The sequence below is a fragment of the Diplotaxodon limnothrissa genome, linkage group LG23 (assembly GCF_057381915.1).
Source record: "Diplotaxodon limnothrissa isolate DT_005_m linkage group LG23, D_limnothrissa_male_GT1.1, whole genome shotgun sequence".
In the NCBI taxonomy this organism is placed as follows: Eukaryota; Metazoa; Chordata; class Actinopteri; order Cichliformes; family Cichlidae; genus Diplotaxodon; species Diplotaxodon limnothrissa.
In genome coordinates this window covers 28,457,761-28,479,415 of record NC_140617.1, presented here as the reverse complement: position 1 = coordinate 28,479,415, position 21,655 = coordinate 28,457,761, and the positions used below count along the sequence as shown (strand labels likewise).

The 21,655-nt window shown below is 42.2% G+C and overlaps 1 protein-coding gene across 3 annotated transcripts in view; it reads left to right on the top strand.

Moving 5' to 3' along the window:
* Positions 1-21,655, top strand: part of LOC146608242 (plakophilin-4-like) — a 79,946-nt gene that overhangs the window by 33,050 nt on the left and 25,241 nt on the right. The window contains exons 6-10 of one of the 3 annotated variants that reach the window (XM_085347088.1): positions 2,430-2,670; positions 2,725-2,931; positions 13,002-13,172; positions 13,915-14,116; positions 14,792-14,924. In XM_085347088.1, coding sequence (XP_085203214.1) covers positions 2,430-2,670; positions 2,725-2,931; positions 13,002-13,172; positions 13,915-14,116; positions 14,792-14,924 — 954 coding nt within the window. Of the gene's footprint in view, positions 1-2,429; positions 2,932-13,001; positions 13,173-13,914; positions 14,117-14,791; positions 14,925-21,655 lie in introns of all 3 variants that reach the window. The other 2 variants (XM_085347087.1, XM_085347086.1) reach the window with 2 other exon arrangements.

Below are 21,655 nucleotides of genomic sequence, written 5' to 3'. Positions count from 1 at the left end.
AAATGTCTTAACCCAATATTTTAGATCCATCCCTTACTGTGGAGAACATAAATGTTAGTGCTTTGCCAGTTCATAAAGGGTACTACCAGAGTCAGTCCTGTATGATTACAAAATGTATGTGCCACCTTTACAGGCTATGTGACACATTTAATTAACGAGCTACTTTCAACCACACCCATGAATCGGTATGCATAGTCACAGCTATGATTTTTACACTCATAGAGAAATGTAGCCACAGTTATAAAAGTGCAAAAATATCTATGTTAGATCGCAGATGCAAAGCAGGAGAGACATTTTCTCTCGCTGCAGTAGCGTACCAATGAACTCAGCACAGGGAACTCATTAAAGGCAACATTAACTATAGTTGTACACTGGACGTTGGTACTAAAGCAAATTAGGACCAGTGTTGCTAACTCCTCAGTAAGGAAAATCGCTATTGGCTGTCCTAAAAGTCGCTAGAAGTCGCCAAATGACGTCATCGCCTAATTTGCACAATTGGTCATGCTAATGTAATTGTAACCTGCGTTGTTGGAGAGAGAAATAACATCGTGGAAGAGACATAAAGTGAGTAAAAAAAACGTCCTAAATGCAGTTAAATTTATTTAGAACTACAAATTAAATTTCTTTTAGCAATTATTGTTTTTTAATGTCACAATTCCAACCCTGCTCCTTTACCCGGGCTTGGACCGGCAAAAGTGACTCGAAACTGGCACTCTGGTGGCGTTACTTTGTGTGTGTTTATAAGTAGTTTTAAACCTTGTGATTCACAAAACAGCATAACAATAAAAGAACTGACTGCGTTACAGTCAGTGCAGGAGCAGCGGCTTCGCTCATGCGCGATTCATTTGCCGTTTGGACGCACAGGTGTGAACGTCTCCTGCCCTGATAGCAGCTGGGGGAGGACTATCCTCCGCCTGTGAGCGCTTTGGTACGGGCAAGGTGCCCAAGGCAGCACCGCTGCCTGTTGAGAGTAAGAGCGATACGTGTTTTCACGTCAAAAAGTCGTCATAAATAAGTCTCCAGTAATACCAGAAAAAGTCGCCAGATTTGTCGCTAGTCGCTTTTTAAAAAAAAAAGTCGCTAAGGGGGTCTGAAAACTCGCTAAATATAGCGACAAAGTCGCTAAGTTGGCGATAACACGGTGAATTCCAGCTGCTAGCGAATCATCGAGTAACACGATCAAAGCTCCGGCGCAGGTAATTGAACCTCATGAGGAGAAATCATATTCAGGTTTCCCACATTTGATTGGTTTTCAGAGCGTTGCCACCCGAAAAATATGTATGTCTTTGCTCTAAGCAATAATATTCTTTCTTAAAGTAATGACAGCTGGTTGAGGCTCGGTAATTACTGTCATGAGCGACGAAGAACATCAGCTAAACCCTTCAAATCAAAACCACTTCTACCTTGAAATGTCTCAGGCTCAAACATTATCAGCTCCTTTCTTTGTGGCTAATAATTATACGCACTTAGAATGAAAGTAGGAGTAGGAATGACAGATAATGGTGAGCCTGTTTGAATTTTCTCCTGATTTATTCCAAACCCAGCAGCCTCACTGGATGGGCTTACATGTCTCCGCTCTTAATTTCCCTTCGAGGCGTTCGAGGCTGCGATGGATTAAGGCGGCACAGATCGGCATCCAGTTGGCTGAGTCTGTAATTAGGAGACATTCTATATTTCATAAATGAGGAGAAGAAGAAGAAAAAAGGGAAAATGTTTGACACCATAAATCAGGAAAATTCTGTCAAGTCTTCCCTAAAAAGTGACGCTCAGTCTGAAGTGTAATGAATTAGGACGTTTTCCCAGAGGCAAGCACGTTCAACTTCTTGGACAAATGGAAAAGATAACGATGCTCTTCATCAGACGTGATGAAGTGCGCTGTCTGAGAGTGTGGCATTACTCCTAATTGGCGAGTATATTTGCAAATGGGAGAGGCGCAGTGTGCAGAATTTAATGTTCATTTGTCAGGTATTTATTTAGGAAACCAAAATGCTGAAGTGATTAATTGTCAACACTGTTACGGGTATTATACTTGACATTTTTAGTCACAGAGGAGCAAAGAATCAAGTGAATGTTAATTAGAAATGAATAAAATGCCATTAAATGTCATTTAATAATGATGCAGGCAGGCAGGACTACTGGAATATTTATTTAATTTCAATTATCCAAAATAAGAATACGGATTTTCAGTGTTTTTAATTGTTTCGTTTCTCTGCACCCTTCCAAGCACATCACTGAACATGATGCACATTTTAAACAGCACATAAGGGCAATTTAATGGTTTTTGCACAAACGTAATGACCTGTGAGATGCAAAGGGCACTTTAGGAAGGTGTAATAAAAATTCATGCCTCATTATCAGATGAATAAAATGTCACACTCTACTCTCTGGAAGGGTAAACTGTAATATTTCTTCTCCTCTTGGTTTCCCAGGCCTCCAGCCGGGTGTTACGGAGGATGGCCTCCCTCCCCTCCAGGAGCCAGTCTCCTGGCTGCGGCACCGCCGGCACAGTCTCACCTTCCCGCATCTCCCTGCGAACATCCCAAGGCAGCACGTATGACTCGCCCATCCTGTCTGAGCCCAAACCGCTGGCCGCTGTTTTCCAAGGCACTACCATGCCGCCCTCCTGCCCGTCGCCGACCTCCCCGACTGAGAGCACCCAGGGTAGAGGGGGTGGTGCAGGTGGAATTGTAGGAGGAGTTGGACTAGGAGGAGGCGAAAGAGGAGGAGGAGGAAGTGGAGGACGTCTGGGGTCCTCCCTTTCCTTGATCGAGGGGAGGGGTTCAATGGGGTCACCGCTGCGCTCAGGAATGACGGCGGTGCCGCAGCACTACGGCTCCACCCTCCCCAGGCAGAGCCAGCCGCTGGCGTACGGCACCGATCCATACGGCCTGTACCAGAGGAGCGCTCTGCCCCGCCCAGACAGCCTCATAGGTCAGTGTGACACCCAGCTAATAACGGTCATGCTCATCGGTACCTGAGGAAATCAGTCCCCAGAAAAAGGATGAGATTGTCAACAGTCTTTCTAATGTGCCTCCACCTTAAAAACAGATTATTAGCTTTCCTGATGAGATTTAGATGCAGCGAGTTGTCACAGATTAGCTTTAAGACTTGAGACAGGAGAAAACGATCGACTCTAAAGTTCAGCGATTACATGTTTTATCTTGCTTGTTTTATCCACATAAAGGTGATAATGTTACAGAGGGTTATCTGTCTGCAGACAGCAGTCTCCACTCATTTCTAGGATTAAATCAACTCATCAGTCTGTTTCCTGAGCTGCCAGATGCATCACGTTGTCTCGTTTCCCTTCTTAGAGTGTACGTACCTCAAACTGCCAAAAAGCAACAAGATTTTCTATTTTTGAAGCTGTTCTAAGCAGTATTTATAGTCATATATTAAAACATTAGCTCCATTCTTACCTTTATTTACATTTTCCATTTGCTCCCTAAAATCAGAAATATTTATAGCAGACGTACACATTGCATTCAACAGCTTTTTAAGGTTTCTACCAGTGTAGTTGTTTCTGCAAAAACTACAACTGTTATCTTAGCAGTTCTGGTTTTTGAATTAGCAGGCTAATAAATGTATCATATTAGCCTCCTGTAGCCATTAGCCGTTTTACAAAAATAACAGCTTGAAAAATAATCAGAGACGTTTTGAAAAAAGGAAATAACTACTACTGTTTCAACATTTCAGCCGGTAATTATCTAATTATGTCACGAACTGCAGATTGAAGCCTGCTAAATCATTATTTAAAGACTTCTAAACAGCGTTAACTATGATTCAGTGCTTATTTGCTGATTTGGTTTTAACTTTTTGGATGGTTTTTAAATCTTTCTATTCTTTTTCTTTTTGTTCACCCAGGTCCTGGCAATCAGGACAATCAAGATATTATAAAAAGCAATAAAAATCAGAGCGTATAATGTAAAACATAACTGCTCCACTTGCAGTTAAGTCTGTGTGACTTTACAGAACAACTTGGAAACAAAGGGCTCTTTCATGCTTCAGCAAATCCAATCCCAACTAAAAGAAATATGGTTTTAAAATAAAGCCAATTATTAAAAAGCATGATCTAGATCAAAGTCCTTCTTTGTTTCAGTTCTCAGAGGGAAACTAGGTCAAATAAGGCATTAAATTCGTAGTCTTAAATTCGACATAGTAAAACCATCACAACCAGTAAATGTTCATGAATAGCTTGATTCTCTTTCAGAGCTGCAGAGGCTGATAAAAATCTCAGGTGTGAAACTGTGTAAACAAACCTCTGGGATCACTGCAGCCTACGGTCTGATATTGCATTCCAAACGTACTGAGTGGAAAGGCGCAGCTTCTCCTTTCCTCCATCTCTTGAGTCAGTAATGTAGCCGGTAGAGAGGTCAGTCTCTGGCCTGGAGGGCTGCTGGAGAAACGTTAAGTTTCCCTTGAGAAAATGGCTGCACTGCAGCAGGAGGCGGACTGATTGTGCGCTCTCCTCGCTGTAAATAAACAAAGCCACGCTCCACAGCCTCGACACCATTTCCTCTGTTGATTTAATAACCTTTCCTTGGTCTGGGGAAAGTTGACTGAGCAGCGCTGATTTAATATTGTAGCACACAACATTTGTGCTCTCTGCAGATGTTTCCTGCGTCTTTGTCAAGCGTCCAGAATCATTAATCGAAGCTCACGTTGAACAAAATAAGTTTGAGGCAAAGTGCAAGCTCGGCAGGTGATGTTATCTCCTATCCAGGCTTGGGGAGCTCATTTCATGTTTTGTTTTTTTTGTTTTTTCTTCAGTCAAATTATCTTCCGGCACTGGCAGATAATGCTGCTGGGTTAGATAAAATTTTATTTGATCCACGCTAGTATGAAAAATAAGGAGTGCAATGTCGTCTGGGAAGGATCTCACTTGTAGCAGGTAGTTCTGAAGTCTTTTAATTTTAATCTTGTTGGCGGCTGTGATTGATGTGCGGCAGGTTAAAGGAAAACAAGCCAGAGACAGAGCCAATGCTTAAAAAACACACTGCGCACGATCGCAGGGCTTCCATTTTCTCTCTCATGTGCCGTTCAGCAAAATGATGGCTGAGCGAGGAAACCGCGTTAGTATCAATGGGTCTGAATATGAAGCAGAAGAAAGAAGCAGCAAGGGGTTGCAGTGCAGCAGGTCGACAGTGATTTATATTGCATGTAACACTCATAGAGGAGTGTTTGACCAGAAGGCTGCTGGATGCTAAGAACCTTGACTTCTGCATGTTATGAACTGTGGTCTCACCACCATCAGTCTGCACATGCCCAGTGGGAGCATATCTAGCAGGGGGCTTGTGCAAGAAAAACTTTGGAGAGCAGTCCATACCTGATTTCAATTTTGCCCATGTCAGTTTCAAGTTCACCTTGTCCTGCACATCTGGACCATTTTCAGTTCCACTGCTATTTTTAGATGGGTTTTTTTTTTTTTTTTTTTAGATGTCCTGTTATACTTGCGCCTGTTACACTTTGACAGCAAGCATTAACGTCTTCATTAGAACATAAAAAACAGGGCATGAGCTGAGCTGAAACAAACAATCAAAAACTAGGAATTTTGGGGAGACGTGGAACAAGGAAAAGATATTACTTCGTGGGAGGATGCAACAAAGGACAAGTTAATACAGACACAATAGATAGACACAGGGTGATTAGGGAAGTGGAGACACAGGAGAACTAAATCACAGGAGAAAAGACAAAGGAAGCAAAACTAAAAGCAAAGCACCAAGAACACTGACTCTCAAAGTAAAACAGCAAGTGTGATAACAGGAAATGCAGAAACACAAATTAACTAACAGTGAGTTCCTGAGAAAATCTGAATTTCCAAGTTCCCATTGTGAAACGCGGAAAGTCCCTCTACCTCAGATTTCCCACTCAGAAAGACGAAGCAGCCACAGCAACCCCGAGTTAACAATGCAAGATGGTGCCACTGAATATAAACAGAGGTAAAACTTAAATTTTTATCCTGTAACGTCACTGTTGTTCATTTATGTTTCACTCAATAAGCTATATGCAGAGCACTGACCAGGCTCTAGTCATGAATGTGTTTAAGTGCAAAAGAATATATATATCATGCTCTACTGCTAGTGATACCTGAATGATTCTACCTTGCTAAGGAACCAAATCAAATCCTGTTTTTCCTCACTTTTTCAAGAGCACGCTAACTCCCAACATCTGAGTTCTGAGGTATCTGTAACGCAGCATAAACATGGGAGCCTAGACACGAGAGGATTAAACAATGAGGGAGGAATAAACTCTAAAGCAACCAGGAGCAAGTAGCAGCACTAAATACACCAAAACATACATGAAGTAAATGTAAACCATTTACAAACCACAGTCCAAATAGATGATTCAAATAAACTAAACAAAAACACTGGACCCAGTGTATCTGCTGTGGGCACTGGATATGCAATGTTTGTCACAATCGAGATTCTTAAACTTGACTTTTGTTTTTGGCCAAACCTGCAGGGAGGCAAATGCGGCAAATGGTCCAAATAGCAACCGATGATTATGTTGGTATCTGCAAAAAAACCTCACAATGGTGTGCACGACAGTGTAGATATTTTACTTCAGACAACTCATAATGTTACAGCCGAAGTCCATCCATGACGATGATGTCAGGAGTACAGGCTCCTGGTATTGCTTCTCAGCTGACATCCTAACCCTTTAACTCTTTCCCCCTTAAATGTCTACTAGAAGTAACCCGTGTTTCTCTTTTCTAAACTGAGTGGTTTCCATATTTCAGGCACAAAAGAACAAACTTTCCAGAACAAAACGACTGCGTGTGCGTTAGAAGTTAGTGACGGTGATCTCTGCCTATACAGCTTACCAGGGCTACCCTTGAAAAATCCTGGAACCTGTTCTAATCTTTATTGATTTATACTGAGATGTCAAAACTAGTCATTGACAGTACAGGGGAGGTCGTCACATGCAGTCTTTATGGGGGTTTGGAATCGGGTTCAATGAAAACTGCTTATTTGTAGCTGCTGAACCAGCTCTCATCACCATTTGTGATCCTCTATAGAGAATTCAGGTCATTTGGAAACAGAGCTTGATGTTTGTTCACACCTCATATCTTAGCAGCTATTACTGCTACTATTCCCGTTACCAGTTTTTACACATACGCACAGAGAAGCCCACTCAGATTCAGACTCTCACCTGGTTTTATTGTCATCACAGATTTTCAAAAGTAAGAAGTTGGTGAAAATGTTTTAGCAGGTCACAATTAATAAGACACCATATTTTAGATATATGCAAATGCAAAAATATAAGAACATACGTCTGGCAATTAATTAATTAATAAACAGTCATACTTTGTCCAGGAAAATAGCTCATGTGAGTTCTTACAGGCCTGGAACAGGTTGCGGTTAAGGTTGTGAGCGCCTTTGATGAACCGTTGGCTGGGCAGTGCATCAGTACATCTTCTGGAAGAAAGGAAACTCACTTCCCATAATAGGCTCTGCCTCCCTCACCACTCTCTTTGTGATGATTTAAGATACTGTGGTTATAGATGGATGGACATGGTCACATGATACTTAGGAGTCCAAAGTATGCCAAGAAAGTATCCCCCACACATTACACCACCAGCAGAACTGCCGATATAAGGGAGGACAAATCCACACTTCTAGGTTGTTCCATCTGAATGTTGCAGGAGGATTTGAGACTCAAGTTGTAACTTCACTTTCTTCACAGGAGTGGCACCTAGAGTGGTCTTTGTGCCTCTGTAGCCCAAGGTTCGGGATTTTGTGCATTTAAAGATGCTTCTCTGCAGACCTTGGTTATAATAAGTGGTTTTCCGAGTCACTATTGTCATCAGCATGAAGCAGTCTGCCCATTGTCCTCTGATCTCTGGCATCAGCAAGGCGTGTTCACCTAGAGAACTGCTGCTTACTGGATATTTTCTCCTTTTCAGACCAGCCTATGTAAACGCTAGAGATGGTTGTGTGGGAAAATCCCAGTAGGTCAGCAGTTTCTATAACACTCTGACCTATAACCATGCCACGCTCAAAGTCACTTGGATCACCTTTCTGCTCAGTTTGAACTTGTAAGGCTGGGAAGTCTACATAACAGATTTGAGCTTGTTAAATGTGGGCCTGGAAAGAAGCTGAAACTAAACTGAACCATTTCTAGGTGGATAGAAAGATGACGCTTCTACCTTTGTTTCATCATCTCAAGCTGCTCTGATGTCTGGCAGCTCACCGTGTATTTATATATTTTTAAGCAGTGAGTACTTTTCAGTGTGAGTACACACCACAGAGCCTTTGTTAGAACTAACTACAGTCCACTCTTGAGTCACCGCAGCTCCGCTCCAGCTCGGTCTCACCTAACGAGAGACTGGCGAACACACGGGCCTCCAGGTGAGTTCAGTTTGTCTAATGAGGTGCTAGGAGTGGATTTGCAGTCAGGGTGAGTTTGCAAGTCTGTCATTCATGCATGCCGCCGTGATTATTTTTATTATTAATTATAGCTCAGTGTGTCAGTTTTGACGTCTTCATTGTGCTTATTCTGAAAATGAGATAAAATGGAGAACAGAAGTTGGCCCGTTTGCCTGATAAATAACCTGCTTGTGTTTAATATGTCATTTAGTGGGAACCTTTAAAAATAGAGTAAAACTGGTGAAATGTCAACACATTTAGTGCCACTAAACATTTCCTTTTGTTTTATGCGAACTGTGGGAACTGTGAAGCTTTGAGGGATGAAATTAGTTTGACCACTCATCAAAATTAGCAGCTACTGTCAGTCTACAGAGTTAATAACAACGCTAAGTGGATGATGAGAAGCTGACTGACTTTCTGTTGAGAGCCAACCTTTTGACTTTGTGCCTCTCCGATTGGTTGAGACAGCCGAGGCTGGCTGAGAAACTTGAGAAGGGATTATTTCTGTACTGCTGCCAGGCTGTTCAATGAGCCTGGCTTACAGCTGCCTTTGAGGCGTCTTTGGAGCACATTTCAGACCCAAAAGTGGCTTTGAACTAGACGTGTTTGACTCTGTCGCCGGGGCCGTGGTGATGTTGAAGGACGTGAGCTTTGTATTCTGGAAACGTTAGGACGCAGCCGCTCCTTGCCTGTTAACTGGTTATCGACAGCTTCCTCCCTGCACGAGGCCGGTGGAGGATTTACTGTCGGAGAAGCGCTGCTGATGCTGCAGCAGCGACACAGATTTATGCCTCGTCCTGCCCTCTGCCACTTTAGTAAGCCGCTCCCACTGACCCATATAGGGGAGTTTCTATCACAAAGCCCCATGGAGCATCAGCATGTGATTATCAGCTGACTGCACTGGAAGGCTTTATTGTACTAGTCTTCATATGTTTTCTTCTGCACTGTTTTTGTGTGCATCAGCTCAAGCATATGTGTCAAGAATATGAATATGCATTTGTGCATCTTGTGTGTTGTGCTATTGTTGTGTTTGTGCATGTGTGAAAACAGGATGGAAGGATTTCTTGTGCGTTATGTCTGTGTGTGGGTAGGAGGCAGAATCAGTGGACTAAATAAAATGCCTTCTATTCTCTAGCTGACTGGTTTTCATCCTGCAGTGCTGCTAAGTGGCCTAATACGTCGCCTAAGTCCTTATTCCCGGTTATCCTGCAGATCCAGCGTAATCCCAGATTACACGAGTGAGATAAGCAATAGATGGATATACAAGATTAGGCTATTACTGATCAGTGAAACTCGTGGCTTAGGTACTGAAACCCGGTGTGCCTCCAAAACACGAATGCAACCGCAAGATGAGCTGGTTTTTTGTTTGTTTTTTGTGGAAATAATTTTTTCAATAAGCGCTGTCATTATTATGCTTCAGATTTTTAAGTTTTGGTCTTCCCAGATCTCTTTTTGATTGAAAACAGAAAAATAGATACAGGAAGGATCTGTTTTCATGTAACAAGGATTGATCTGCAATGTCTGATTTAGCATAATTAGCTAAAAGTCATACATGGACAGATATCTAAAGACAGCAGATGAAATAGTGTAAAACCATATATGGATAATGTAAATGTGTAAATTGTTCAAATAGATACTAAATGTAATAGGTAGGTAGGTAAATGGCTGATATTGTAGAAATTTGTAGTAACTTAAAAATGTGGTTTAAAGCCGTGAATAAGCATTTTAGCTAAAATTATTGGGTAAGTGGCTGAAATTGGGTTTAGAAGTAGCATAAAAATGTATAAAATTGTTTAAAATGATTGGATAAATGATTTTAAAAGCTCAACGTAAAAGATTGTTTGAAATGGTAATTAAGTTGTCGATAGATGGCTGAAATTTTAGTGAATTAGAAATTTTGTGCTAAATGCATGTAAAGACAACAAAACACTAAATGTAAAGCTGCAGGCTTTTCATTTAAAGATACTCCAATATTCCTTACCTCACATCATCTCATGTCTCATTTTATTTATTCAAAATGACTTCTGCGTTATTCTTGCGTTGCCAGTGCAGACTTCTCCCTTGCAACATCGTCACCATTTTCTCTGCTTCTCCTGGAATTGGATGTATTTGTCCTAAATTAGAGAGATGAGAGCATGGTGGTATGCAGGATGCACAAGCCTGTGGGTTCAGATTCAGTCTGATTCACACATATACAGCTGTGGTAAGAATAAAATAGGTAGGTGTGCACGTTTAATTAATCTGATGGTAATTTTGGGTACAGATGTATTTTTTTGTGAAAGATAAGAACACTTCTACTAAAATATTAGTGAATGAATCCCAGTTATCCCAGGCCTAGCGGCAAATCTGCAACAAGATGGCTAAAAAAAGAAAAAAAAACATCCTTGAGCTGTTACTACATTACTTTAAGATGTGGCAGCTGAAGAAGGCTTCACAAGCTGCTGAATCAAGTTTCCACGGGACTGGAGACTTTAAAGGTTTTAGATTAGTGTGTGAAAGTGTGTCTCAGAGTGCTTAAATGGTTGGGATATCGAAAAGTAGTCTGAGTAACTGACAGAAACGGCTGTAAACCGCTGACACCAGTTTACTAGCTTAAACCTTAATGGATAAAAAGATAAATCCGGTTTCAGAGAAATTGTTACATTATTCACCAGATAAGCGGGTTGAGGACGGAATTATTCAGATTCTATTTTGGTTTCTAGTTATAACAATGCAAACCAGCCTTGACATTGACAGTTTAGCTGTAATAAATTATACACAGGACACAGTCGTCTTTATATTATTAATAGTGTAGTAATCTCCAGTTTAGGAGCCGCTGCAGTGCTCGATGTTTGATAAAAGCCTTTGCGAACCCCTTGAAACCTGATTCTGTGTCGTTCTAGCACATTTCATACATTTGGTAGCTTTAGCATCCTCTAACCTGAAGGTCACACTCTTTATGGGCCATTGAAGAGCCCTCGAGTACGACCCCGAGGTCCAGATTGAACAGGGCTTTTTTTCATTTTTTTCATTTTCTTTCAGAAATACATCCAGCCATGTGAGATCAGAGCGCCCATCTCTTTCACTAGGACATTTATGTAAATTGAGAGAGGCAAACTGCAGAAGTAAATGGCTCCTTCATCACCAGCTTTAAGTGCAAACTGTGTGCTTCAGCTGTTGGACTGATCCGCCGAGGCTGCCCCCCTCATGCCCTAAAGCTTCTTTATAATTGGAGCACTCTTTGAACTGATCTGCTCTGAGATTGGAGGATGGAAAAACCCTCTGCTTTACTTGTTTGACTTGCTGGTGTCTGAGCCTACAGCACGGTTTGAATGACCAGAGTCTTCATGCATTTTATAGGCGCAACAACAGTTTCTGGTGACTTAAAATACAGAGTATTGAACAGTATGGATTGGCACGGTCTCACAAGTTGATGACAAGCATGCGAGCCAGATAATGAGGCGATTTCATGTGTGACCATGATAGGCTGGTGTCATGCAGCTCTGGGCTTCTTTTTTCTTTCTTAGATATTAGACATTGTGTTTTCTTGCACATTTTTCAGTATTTCTGCACACAGTACATGTGAAGTAGCTCAAGTGACATGAGTACCTTGAGGTGTACCATCAGAACATGGTACACTGAGGCCATAAAGGGTCAGCAACAACACTCAGGTAGACTGTGGTGATTAAACGATGCTCAGTTTGTATTAAGTGTGCCAAGAAAATATCCCCCACACAATTACCCCACTAGCAGCCTGAACCCTTCATAGAAGGCAGGATGCTTTACTGCTTTTTACACCAAATTGTGACGCTACTATCCAAATGTTGCAGCAGAAATTGAAAATCATCAGACTGGGCAGTATTTTTACAATCATCTACTATCCAGTTTTGGTGAGCCAGTGTGAATCCTCAGTTTGCTGTGCTCCATGCGGTCTTCTGTTGCTGTAGAACAGGGGTGTCCAACTCCAGTCCTCGAGAGCTACTGTCCTGCAGCTGTTAGATGCATCCTTGTTCCGACAGAATAGCTTATTACTGGGCCTTTGCCAAACTTGATGGCATGCTGAAGTGGTAATCCAACCCTTTGTTGGAGTCGGGATGCATCTAAAAGCTGCAGGAAAGTAGCTCTCGAGGACTGGAGTTGGACACACCTGGTGTAGAAGATGCTCTTCTGCATATCTTGGTTGTATCGAGTGGTTATTTGAGTTACTGTTGCCTTCAGTATGAAGCAGTCTGGTCATCGTCCTCTGAGCTCTGACGTCAACAAGAGATTTTCTCCCAGAGAACTGCTTCTCGCCGGATGTTTTGTTTGTTGTAAACTTTAGAGATGGTTGTGTGGTGGAAATCCCAGTAAGTCAGCAGTTACCGAAATATTCAGACCAACCATCGTACCACATTCAAAGTTGCTTAAATCACCTTTATTCACCATAAAGGGTGACTTGACCATATTTGCATGCCTAAATAAGTTGCTGCCATATGATTGGCTGAGAAGACTTTGGCATTAATGAACAGTTGTACCTAACAAAGTTGCCGGTAACACTATTAGGATGTCTCCTCATCCTCTGTGAGTGTAGTATGGAGGAGGCCACCTCAGTAAACATTTTTATGTTTACTGTGGTGTAAATAACGTTTATTTAAAAGCTTAATTGTCTACTTGCAGGGCTCCACAGCTCATACGCCGGTCACAGCGGGCAAATTGATCCAGAGCTGAGGGCGGCGTTGTCTCCAGACTGCCACATGACGCCTGTTTTCGACGAGCGCTCCTTCCACAGCCCCCTGTACCACAGCCCCACCCACGACCCACAGGGCTCCCTCTACAGGACAAACACAGGTACTGCACATCAGCAGAAGTTTGACTTGTTTATAAGGAAATATTTCTGCTAGCTGCATGTGACAGTTGGTTATTTAAATAAAATTAACAAATTTTATGTCCTAATAAATCAAATTTATGTTTTACTGTGAATTATCAATACATTTCAGCACTAAATCTAACTGGAAATCAAAAGGAAGTAAATGCTAACTGCCCCAGAAAATCTGTATCATATCCGTAGCAGTGCTGGTGGTGGTATTGGGTTGTGGTAGCAGTCTTTTTGAAATGAGAGAGTTACTCAGACGACCCAGTTTTTATTTTTTCTTGTTTCCCCAGGTTGAGATGGAGCTCAGTTTCACATCTGGTTAGAAATTATTCCTTTAAAATCTGTGGCGGAAATCGTGGTTTACAGGCACAGGAACTGTTATTACTATCGCTCCCCGAGGTCAAACTTTAATTAGGCTGAAACCTTTCATGTACTCGGCAGCTTCTTAATTGAAGTCTTTGCTGAATGATTTAAGGCTGAAAGCTCTGTAGAGTTTGATAGTGGAGGATCTAAGGAGCCATTTTAGTTTTGTTTAGTCAAGATTTAAACAGGTTTGGCCTGAGACTCGTCTCCCTGCCTGCTGAAGCACTTAATGTAGAATATTACTTTCTCTTTTATGTGACCTTGGAGGCATTTTGACGATGTAAACTGCCTCCAGAAACACATCCTTGATCGCGAATGAAAGAAAGCACAGATTAAATTTCCTAATTTTCTTAGGAATGGGGACTCTCCCTCGGACCACAAGCCATTGCAACACGCTGCCGTACCAAAGAAGCAGCTATGGGCTGAGCTCTGCAGCTGTATACGTCGACTCCTTCAGGGTTCCCGGCGAGCCCGTCTACTCACACAGGCACTCTGGACTGGTGGACCAGGTGGTCACCCGAACCCCGTCCATCGAGAGCATCCACAAGGACCCCAGGTACTCAAAGTCTCCAACCACCAGTTCTTCTCAGTACAATACAGTTTAATTAGCATGTATACTGGTGTATTAATGTGAGAGAGCTTGCCACAGTCTTTATTTTGGGGGGGTTTAGGCTGTCTCTGTGTTGTCTGCAGGCCTCTGTTGGGGCCTCGCCATCTGCTGCAGGACTTCTTTTTCATCTCTTGGCTGTAGATTTTTTGTTTTTGGAGTCTGGCTGTTTGAGCTCACTGAATTAATTTGGCCCCCGTTTTTGCTGATGATGAGCAATATAAACACACAAATCACTCAAACTTTTACACAGTGATGTAGGTGGTCACAGAGTGGGTATTCAATTTATTCAAATTCTGTTACTTGACAAAGAGTGTTTATTTTTTACAAAATTGCTAAAACCCATAGTAGATGCTTGCAATATACGTGGGAATGTCTTCAGCACCATCCAATGCTCTGCTCAGTCATCCTAGTTTGTTTGCTTATTTGCTGATTTACTTGTTAAATATCAGGCAATCAAAAGGATAAATCCTCTGAAAATAGAAAATAGCTAAACATTAAAAAAAATGTCAGAAGTGTTATAATGAATCCAAGATGCTACAAAACCGCACAAATAAACCAAAAATGGCTGAGCGTAGAAGGTGAGCCACCCTTATGGAGACTTTTCTCTCTGTTTCCCATCAGGGAGTTTGCTTGGCGTGACCCCGAGCTGCCCGAGGTCATCCACATGCTGCAGCATCACTTCCCCTCTGTCCAAGCCAACGCCGCCGCCTACCTGCAGCACCTGTGCTACGGAGACAACAGGGTCAAGGTGGAGGTAAGGGGATGATACATGCTGGGCAGTCTGTCTGGGTAAAAATAACCAGACAAATGTCACAGATATGACTCAGTCGCTGCTGCCGTGTCTAAAGGTTTCAAAAACAGCTGTGCTGAGACCTAATTAATGTTGATCCTGTCCAAAAAACATCAGGAAGAACCCATTAAGAGTTCCAGTCGGGGACAGGACAAGCTATTTAAACAGGATTAAAGGGATTTCATTGTATACGGTGCAGAAAGAATTATATCTTAATCCGTTGAAATACTAGCAAGTCTAATCACCCGTTAATTTTAAAACATCAATTTAATAGAGTAAAAGCTGGTTCCAGTTTGCAAACATGAACACTGGTGCTTTTCTCTGCACAGTGATCCACACCTTTTATGCTGCACATCGACATTATTAAAGTTAGCAAAACAGAACACTCTAAAACTAAAAGAGGTAAAATAAAACTAAGTGTTCCCCAGAAGTGCCAGCAGAATGAGCATGTTTAGTAAGACTGACATTCCTATATGACAGTGACAGGCAGCTGTCTCAAAAAGTGTTTGGATTATCCAGAGTGCAGTTTTTAAGGGGAGGGTTAGAGGAGATGCATCTACAGGACAAACAGTCAAATCAGAAACTGACTTTCAGCGGTCTTCATCCCTTGACAGCAGAGGTGACACTGTTGTTGGGCGGGGGGGAGGGGGATCAGGAAACATCTGTTCAAAATCCCACAGTTATGAAGTGCACAGTTTGCTTTCTTTGCAAGTAATGGTGCAGCTGCTGGGACGGGCTGATAGAGAGGAACAGACACTCTCTTGAGTGGAAGAGTGAAAGGATCCTGCCTAACCTGACGGCCCTTCTCTGCATCATTCAGTTAGAACTTCTGCTTCACTGCTGTAAAATATGTTAGTCGTGTCATTATCACATATTTATAAACTCTAAACCTCAGTCAGATCAGTCTGCTGCTGATCTCAGTAATTGTAACGCCTCCTTCCCTGTGCAGGGAAGTACTGATGTGGGTGAAAAGCAGTATAACAATAAATATGCTAACAGGCTTCAGAGGATAGGCACACAGGATAGTGTGTCATGAACATTCTGGTTCATGACACACTCCCCACAACATGAATGGTTTTCTCTCATCTTTTATAGGTTTTCTTTGTTTGTTTATTCATTTTTTCACTAGTTTTGCATTTACCAGCATCAGGGTCACTATTGGTACTGTAGCATGGGGAGATACCTGGACCCTACAGAGGCTGCACAGGTAGGCCGACTTCCTGGTGGAGTCATGGCATTGCCAGGTTTGCTGTGTCTTCCAGCACAGTCTAAAGAGCATGGAGGAGACAGGCAGTTACAGGGCCGTACAATGCCCTTAATCCATCAGCTGGACCAGCATCTGCTCCCTTGTGTAAGGAGGAACAGGAGCACTGCCAGAGATACAAAATGACCTGCAGCAGGCCGCTGGTGAGTATGTCTCTGACCAAACAATCAGAAACAGACTTCATGAGGGTGGCCTGAAGGTCTGACATGCTCTTATGGGCCCTGTGCTAACTGCTTGGCACCGTGGAGCCCAATTGGCATTTACCATAGAATGCCAGAGTTGGTAGGTTCACTACTGGTGACCTGTGCTTTTCACAGATGAGAGCAAGTTCACACGGCGCACATGCGACAGATGTGAAAGGGTCTGGAGAACCTGTGAAGAACGTTATGCTGCCTGTAACATCGTTCAGCATGACCGGTTTGGTGGTGGGTCAGTGATGGTCTGGGGAGGCATATTAATGGAGGGACCTACAGACATCTACAGACTAGGCAACGGCACCCTGACTGCCATTAGGTATCGGGATGAAGTTCTTAGACCGACTGTCAGGAGTGCTATGCTGGTGCAGTGGGTTCTGGGTTCCTCCTGGTGCATGACCAAGCCCGGCCTCATACCACATAAGGGTTTGCAGGCAGTTCCTGTGGGATGAAGAAACTGGCTGTTACACTCACCTGACCTAAATCCAAAAGAACACCTTTTGATCTTTGGTCCATTCAGTCCCCTCAGACTGTCCATGAGGTCAGTGGTGCCCTGCTTCCAGGTCTGGGCGAAGAACCCCCAGGACACCATCTATGTGGTCAGGCATGCATACAAACTACTGAGTACCATCTTGAACTGCTGCCATGAAATTTCATCAAAATAGAGTACCCTGCCACATCATCTTTTCATTTTGAGGTATCTTTAAATTCACCCATTAAACGATGAGGCATCCTTTCCCTCCTGACACATTGCCCAGCTCGTACCACTATAGATATCCAGCATGATTTTTTTTTCCCATTCATATCCGATGTGTTTTCAGTGCATTCATGAAATTTTTTGAGCGTTGTATATACAGAGAAATGAGCATCAGATGTAAGATAACTGCATCTCCCACAGGAGATAATCATCCTTGATCAGGCAATCAGACATCAACACAAATCAAGACAAATCCCTAAAAGGGCACACAGATCTCTGAATAAATAAATAACAATAAATAAGAAATAAACGTGAAAATTAAGCAAATTAAAATGTTTTGATATTTTCAGTCTTTTTTGATACTTCAGATATTTCTGGATTTCTCTTAGTCTCAACCATCTGAGTCCACCTTCAGTGGCTCTTTTGCTCTGACTCCTGTTTCTCCCTTTGTATGCCTGTGTCGTCTCTGAGTGTATTCTCAGCTTACAGGAATCAAAATCTTGTTTTATTTCTTCCTCTTTTTCTTTTTTCTTTTCTTTTCTTTTCTTTTTTTTTTTTTTTGATGCCTGCTGCCAAATTTGGAGCCAAAGCGCCATCTGCTCCAACAAAACTTTAAGTGACGTCGGTGCCAAATGTGCCGGCGCTCCGACGCGCGCTCGCTCTCTTTCTTTGCTCGGCTTCCCGTGCATTAAATGACGCCAACAGGACGGCGCGGCTCCGCGTGAGAGCCATTTTAGTGCCTTTGGGTTTGTTTGGTGATGAGCTTTTAATTAGCCTTTGGAGCAGCCTGGACACAAGCCTGCTCATTTAGCCAGAAACAAATGTTTTCAATGACGGTTTGAACGCGGAGTCGGAGAGAATCGGGGAGCGCATGCAGCTCTCCTGAGATGGGGTTTATTTCGAGATGACAAGAGAAAGTTCTGAGCACAGCACAGAGAAGCGTCTGCAGCTTTGTGTCCTGGTTCCCTTCCAAACTATTTCAGAAACTTATCGGCACATAAAATCAGTGCTTTTGTCTTTAAAATGTTTTTTTTTTTTGGGTTTTTTTGTTTGTAAGAACACATCTTAAAACTCAAAGTTGTCATAATGTGCTTCAAAAGTTATTTTTCTATTGCTCTTTCATTTTCAAAAACTTTCTATAGTTTGACCGTCATCTGTGTTTGCTTAGTTAAATCCAGGTTCAGTCTCGGACGGGTTAAATGTAACCATCAAAATCACCTTCAAACATTTGCACAGGTCCAAAGAAACTGCATGGATGGTTACCAAATAGATCTAAAACTGCTGCTCATTCATCCTGACAGTTGTTTGATTCCTTTGAATTCATTTAACGACTGATACGTCCGTCTTTTACGTGTGTTTTTAATCTCTCCTCCTGTGAGCATGCCACACTAACGGTGACCTTGTGCGTATGCAAACAGTTAAAGTCTGAAACTAATGCGCAACCGTGACAGTTATCCCGTTATGTGTGTAAGACATAAATCTGAAACTCATCCAGGAGGCACAGAAAACGCTTTTATTTCCCATTTCTGCCTTCTGATTGAATTTCTTTTCTCTAATATGAAGCTGAGGAGGGGAAAGCTCTGTGATTATTCAGCGTTCTGTCTTCAGCCAGCAGCACCCGATCAGAAAGCACAAACTGATGAAGAGTGACTTATTACAAGCCTGAAAACCAGTGTTTCTACTCCATTTGCTTCCACCTTGAAGTAACGGTTCCCTCCAAAATCAGATATGCATATTTTATCTTCTGGCGTGTAGTACTTTTTATCCCAACCATTCAGACAATTTTTAAAGAACTGGGTGATATCTGGAAAGAGAGATTGAAGATGAGTTGTTTAAATGTGCTTTTTAGGTAGAAAGACAAATCTCTACACCTGATCTGCCCCGAACTGGTTAACCAATCTACATCTGTAAACAGCATAAGAGATCAGAGCTTCTGATCTTGTTCTTTTTAATTACCTTTTCAAAGATATGTCCATACAAAGGCTCAAGTGTCAAAGTCCAAAATCAAGTTTTGTTATGGACTCATGATTCTTCTACCGCTTAGTTTCAAGTTTAGTTCTTCCGAGTGTCTCTGAGGTTATGTCTGGTTCTTGTTTGATATTGTTAGTTTCCTTTTGTGTCTTTGTTTTTGTCTCTGTGTCTTGTCCTCAGGGTCTCCCGTGGAAGTTAGCCTTGTCTCCATGTTTATTTACCTTTGTCTCCCCAGTTGTGTCCCTGCTCTTTCAGTTTGGTATTGGTTCAAACAGTGGCGGTCCTAGCACCCCCCCCCCCCCCCCCCCCCACACACACACACAAAACATATTATGGATTGTACATTAACATAAAGCTTGTTGGAGCCATACTGAATTTCACCAGAGAAACACACACATACATGAAGAGAGAGAGATTCTGCATTGTATGCAAACGGCTACCAAACAGCCATCATAATTCTCCACACGATGAGAACAGGACAAATCAAGAATTGACAATGACTAATATTGTGCTGAACACGCGCTCTTTTCTACTCTGGAATATTCTCATCAATTTTCTTGATATTTATTTATAATCACCTCTGTTAATCCTTGATATTTATAACTGAGTGATCTGTATATATTAGTGCTATTTCTTAAATGTGTGAAATCTGTAACATAATGTATTGTTTGGAGTTTAGTCTGTTACTGTTACTATTTTTACCATTTCTTCTTGGAGAAACTGTAACTCACATAATTTCCTTAGGGATTAATAAAGTATTCTGATTGTTTCAGGATGACCTGCCATTATCCAATGACACATCTGCTTATCTGTATCTTTTGCTCGTTTCTCCTCCTCCTCTTTTCTCATTTTTATAAACGGAGCACCTGATGGCTTTGAACTTTTCTTGTCCATCTTCCATTGGTTTTAATTTTGCACTCCAGTATGAACACCCATCCCCCAACTCGAGGATCGCGACAACATAACCTAACACACCTCCACCTTAGTTCACAGATTCACTTTGTCGAGGGTGCATTTCTGGGATTTCCCAGGATTCAAATCATGAATACATGATGGGCCTGGATTTACAACATTATGAATGAAATGTGCTCTACTTGGAGGCAGCAGGCCCCCTCACCTTTCGATGTGTTGTGTGTGTGAGACTTTAAATCATCAAACTGTAAATTATAAATTTTAAATTGTTATTGATCCCTTTACCCGAGTCCTAAAGTGTATATTTATTTTCTTACTCTTCTTATATTTATTGTTCGTTTACTTGTACTGCTGTAACTGGAGCCTCGTCGTCTCGTCTCTCTATATACTGGACTGTATGTAGCGGAGATGACAATAAAATGGTAAATGGCCTGTATTTGTATAGTGCTTTACACATCCAGTCATCCACCCATTCACACACACATTCACACATAAAGTTTACTTTGACTTCAGCACAGCAGCGAGCAGGTGCACTGAGGGCTCTCGCGCTCACTTTTCACATATAGAATTTTGAAAAAACATCAGTGCAAATTATAAGTCTGTATCATGATGTCTGGTGTTTTCCTGGTTGTTGGTTTGTTTTTATTTTGTGTTATTTTGCGAGTTGGTTATTAGATGCTGCTCCAGCCAGCCAGAGAATCCCCCGCCGCCCCGCCCTCTCCTCCCTGTGCCGCAAGCAGCAGGCGCACCTCGCAAACGGAGGGCGCCCTTACTCCCAGCAAATGGGCGATAGAAAACCAATCGGTGCCTACGACTTTCCCAATATGCCCTGGCATGATGTCGGGGCAGCATGAGTAAGAGTAATTTTTTTTTTTTTTTTTTTTTTTGCCGATGCCCGTGATGCCGCCCCCGGCAACTGCCCGTGTCGCCCGTATCAAAAACCACTACTGGGTTCAAATATGAAAGGTACCCAGCTGTATTGATCATCACTTTGTAGCTGATGATTGGTCACCAATGAACCATCCAGGCTGAATGGTCCACTTGAATATATTTGCTACACCCCTCATATGTCAGTCAATGCTATCCTTCACTCTAATTGGTAGTCTCTTCGAAGCTGAAAGGTGGGTGGCTGTGGTTCAGGTGGGGAAGCGAGTTGTCGACCTGTCATGAAGGTCGTTGAATCAGTCTCCCGGCTCCACTATCTGTGCATCTTTGCCCCTCAGATGAACCCATCAGAGTGTCTGTGTAAATGTTTGATAAAGTGTTTTGGTGTAGATAAAAGCACTTTTTCAATGTTTGTGTGATTAGGTGAATGAGGCTTGTATTAGAAAGTGCTTTGAGTGGTCAAGTTGAGTATAAAGGCGATATGTAAGCACCAGACCATTTACCGAAAGTTTAACTTTGTGTCACCAGCAGTCATTTCACCTGTTTTTGCTAAATGCTTTTGACTTTCTGTCTGTGGTGAGACAGTCCTCTGTGGATGGAAAGTAAATTATACTGTGTCATATTGAGAGAATAAAAAGTGTGTTGTACAGCTCTCCTCAGGCCCTTTCATATGATATATTACTCCATATCGTTTATTGAAATGTTTTAGCGAACCTTGGTACTTTTCACCCAAGGCCTAGTATACTGTTGTGAAGTTTGAAGACCTTGCATA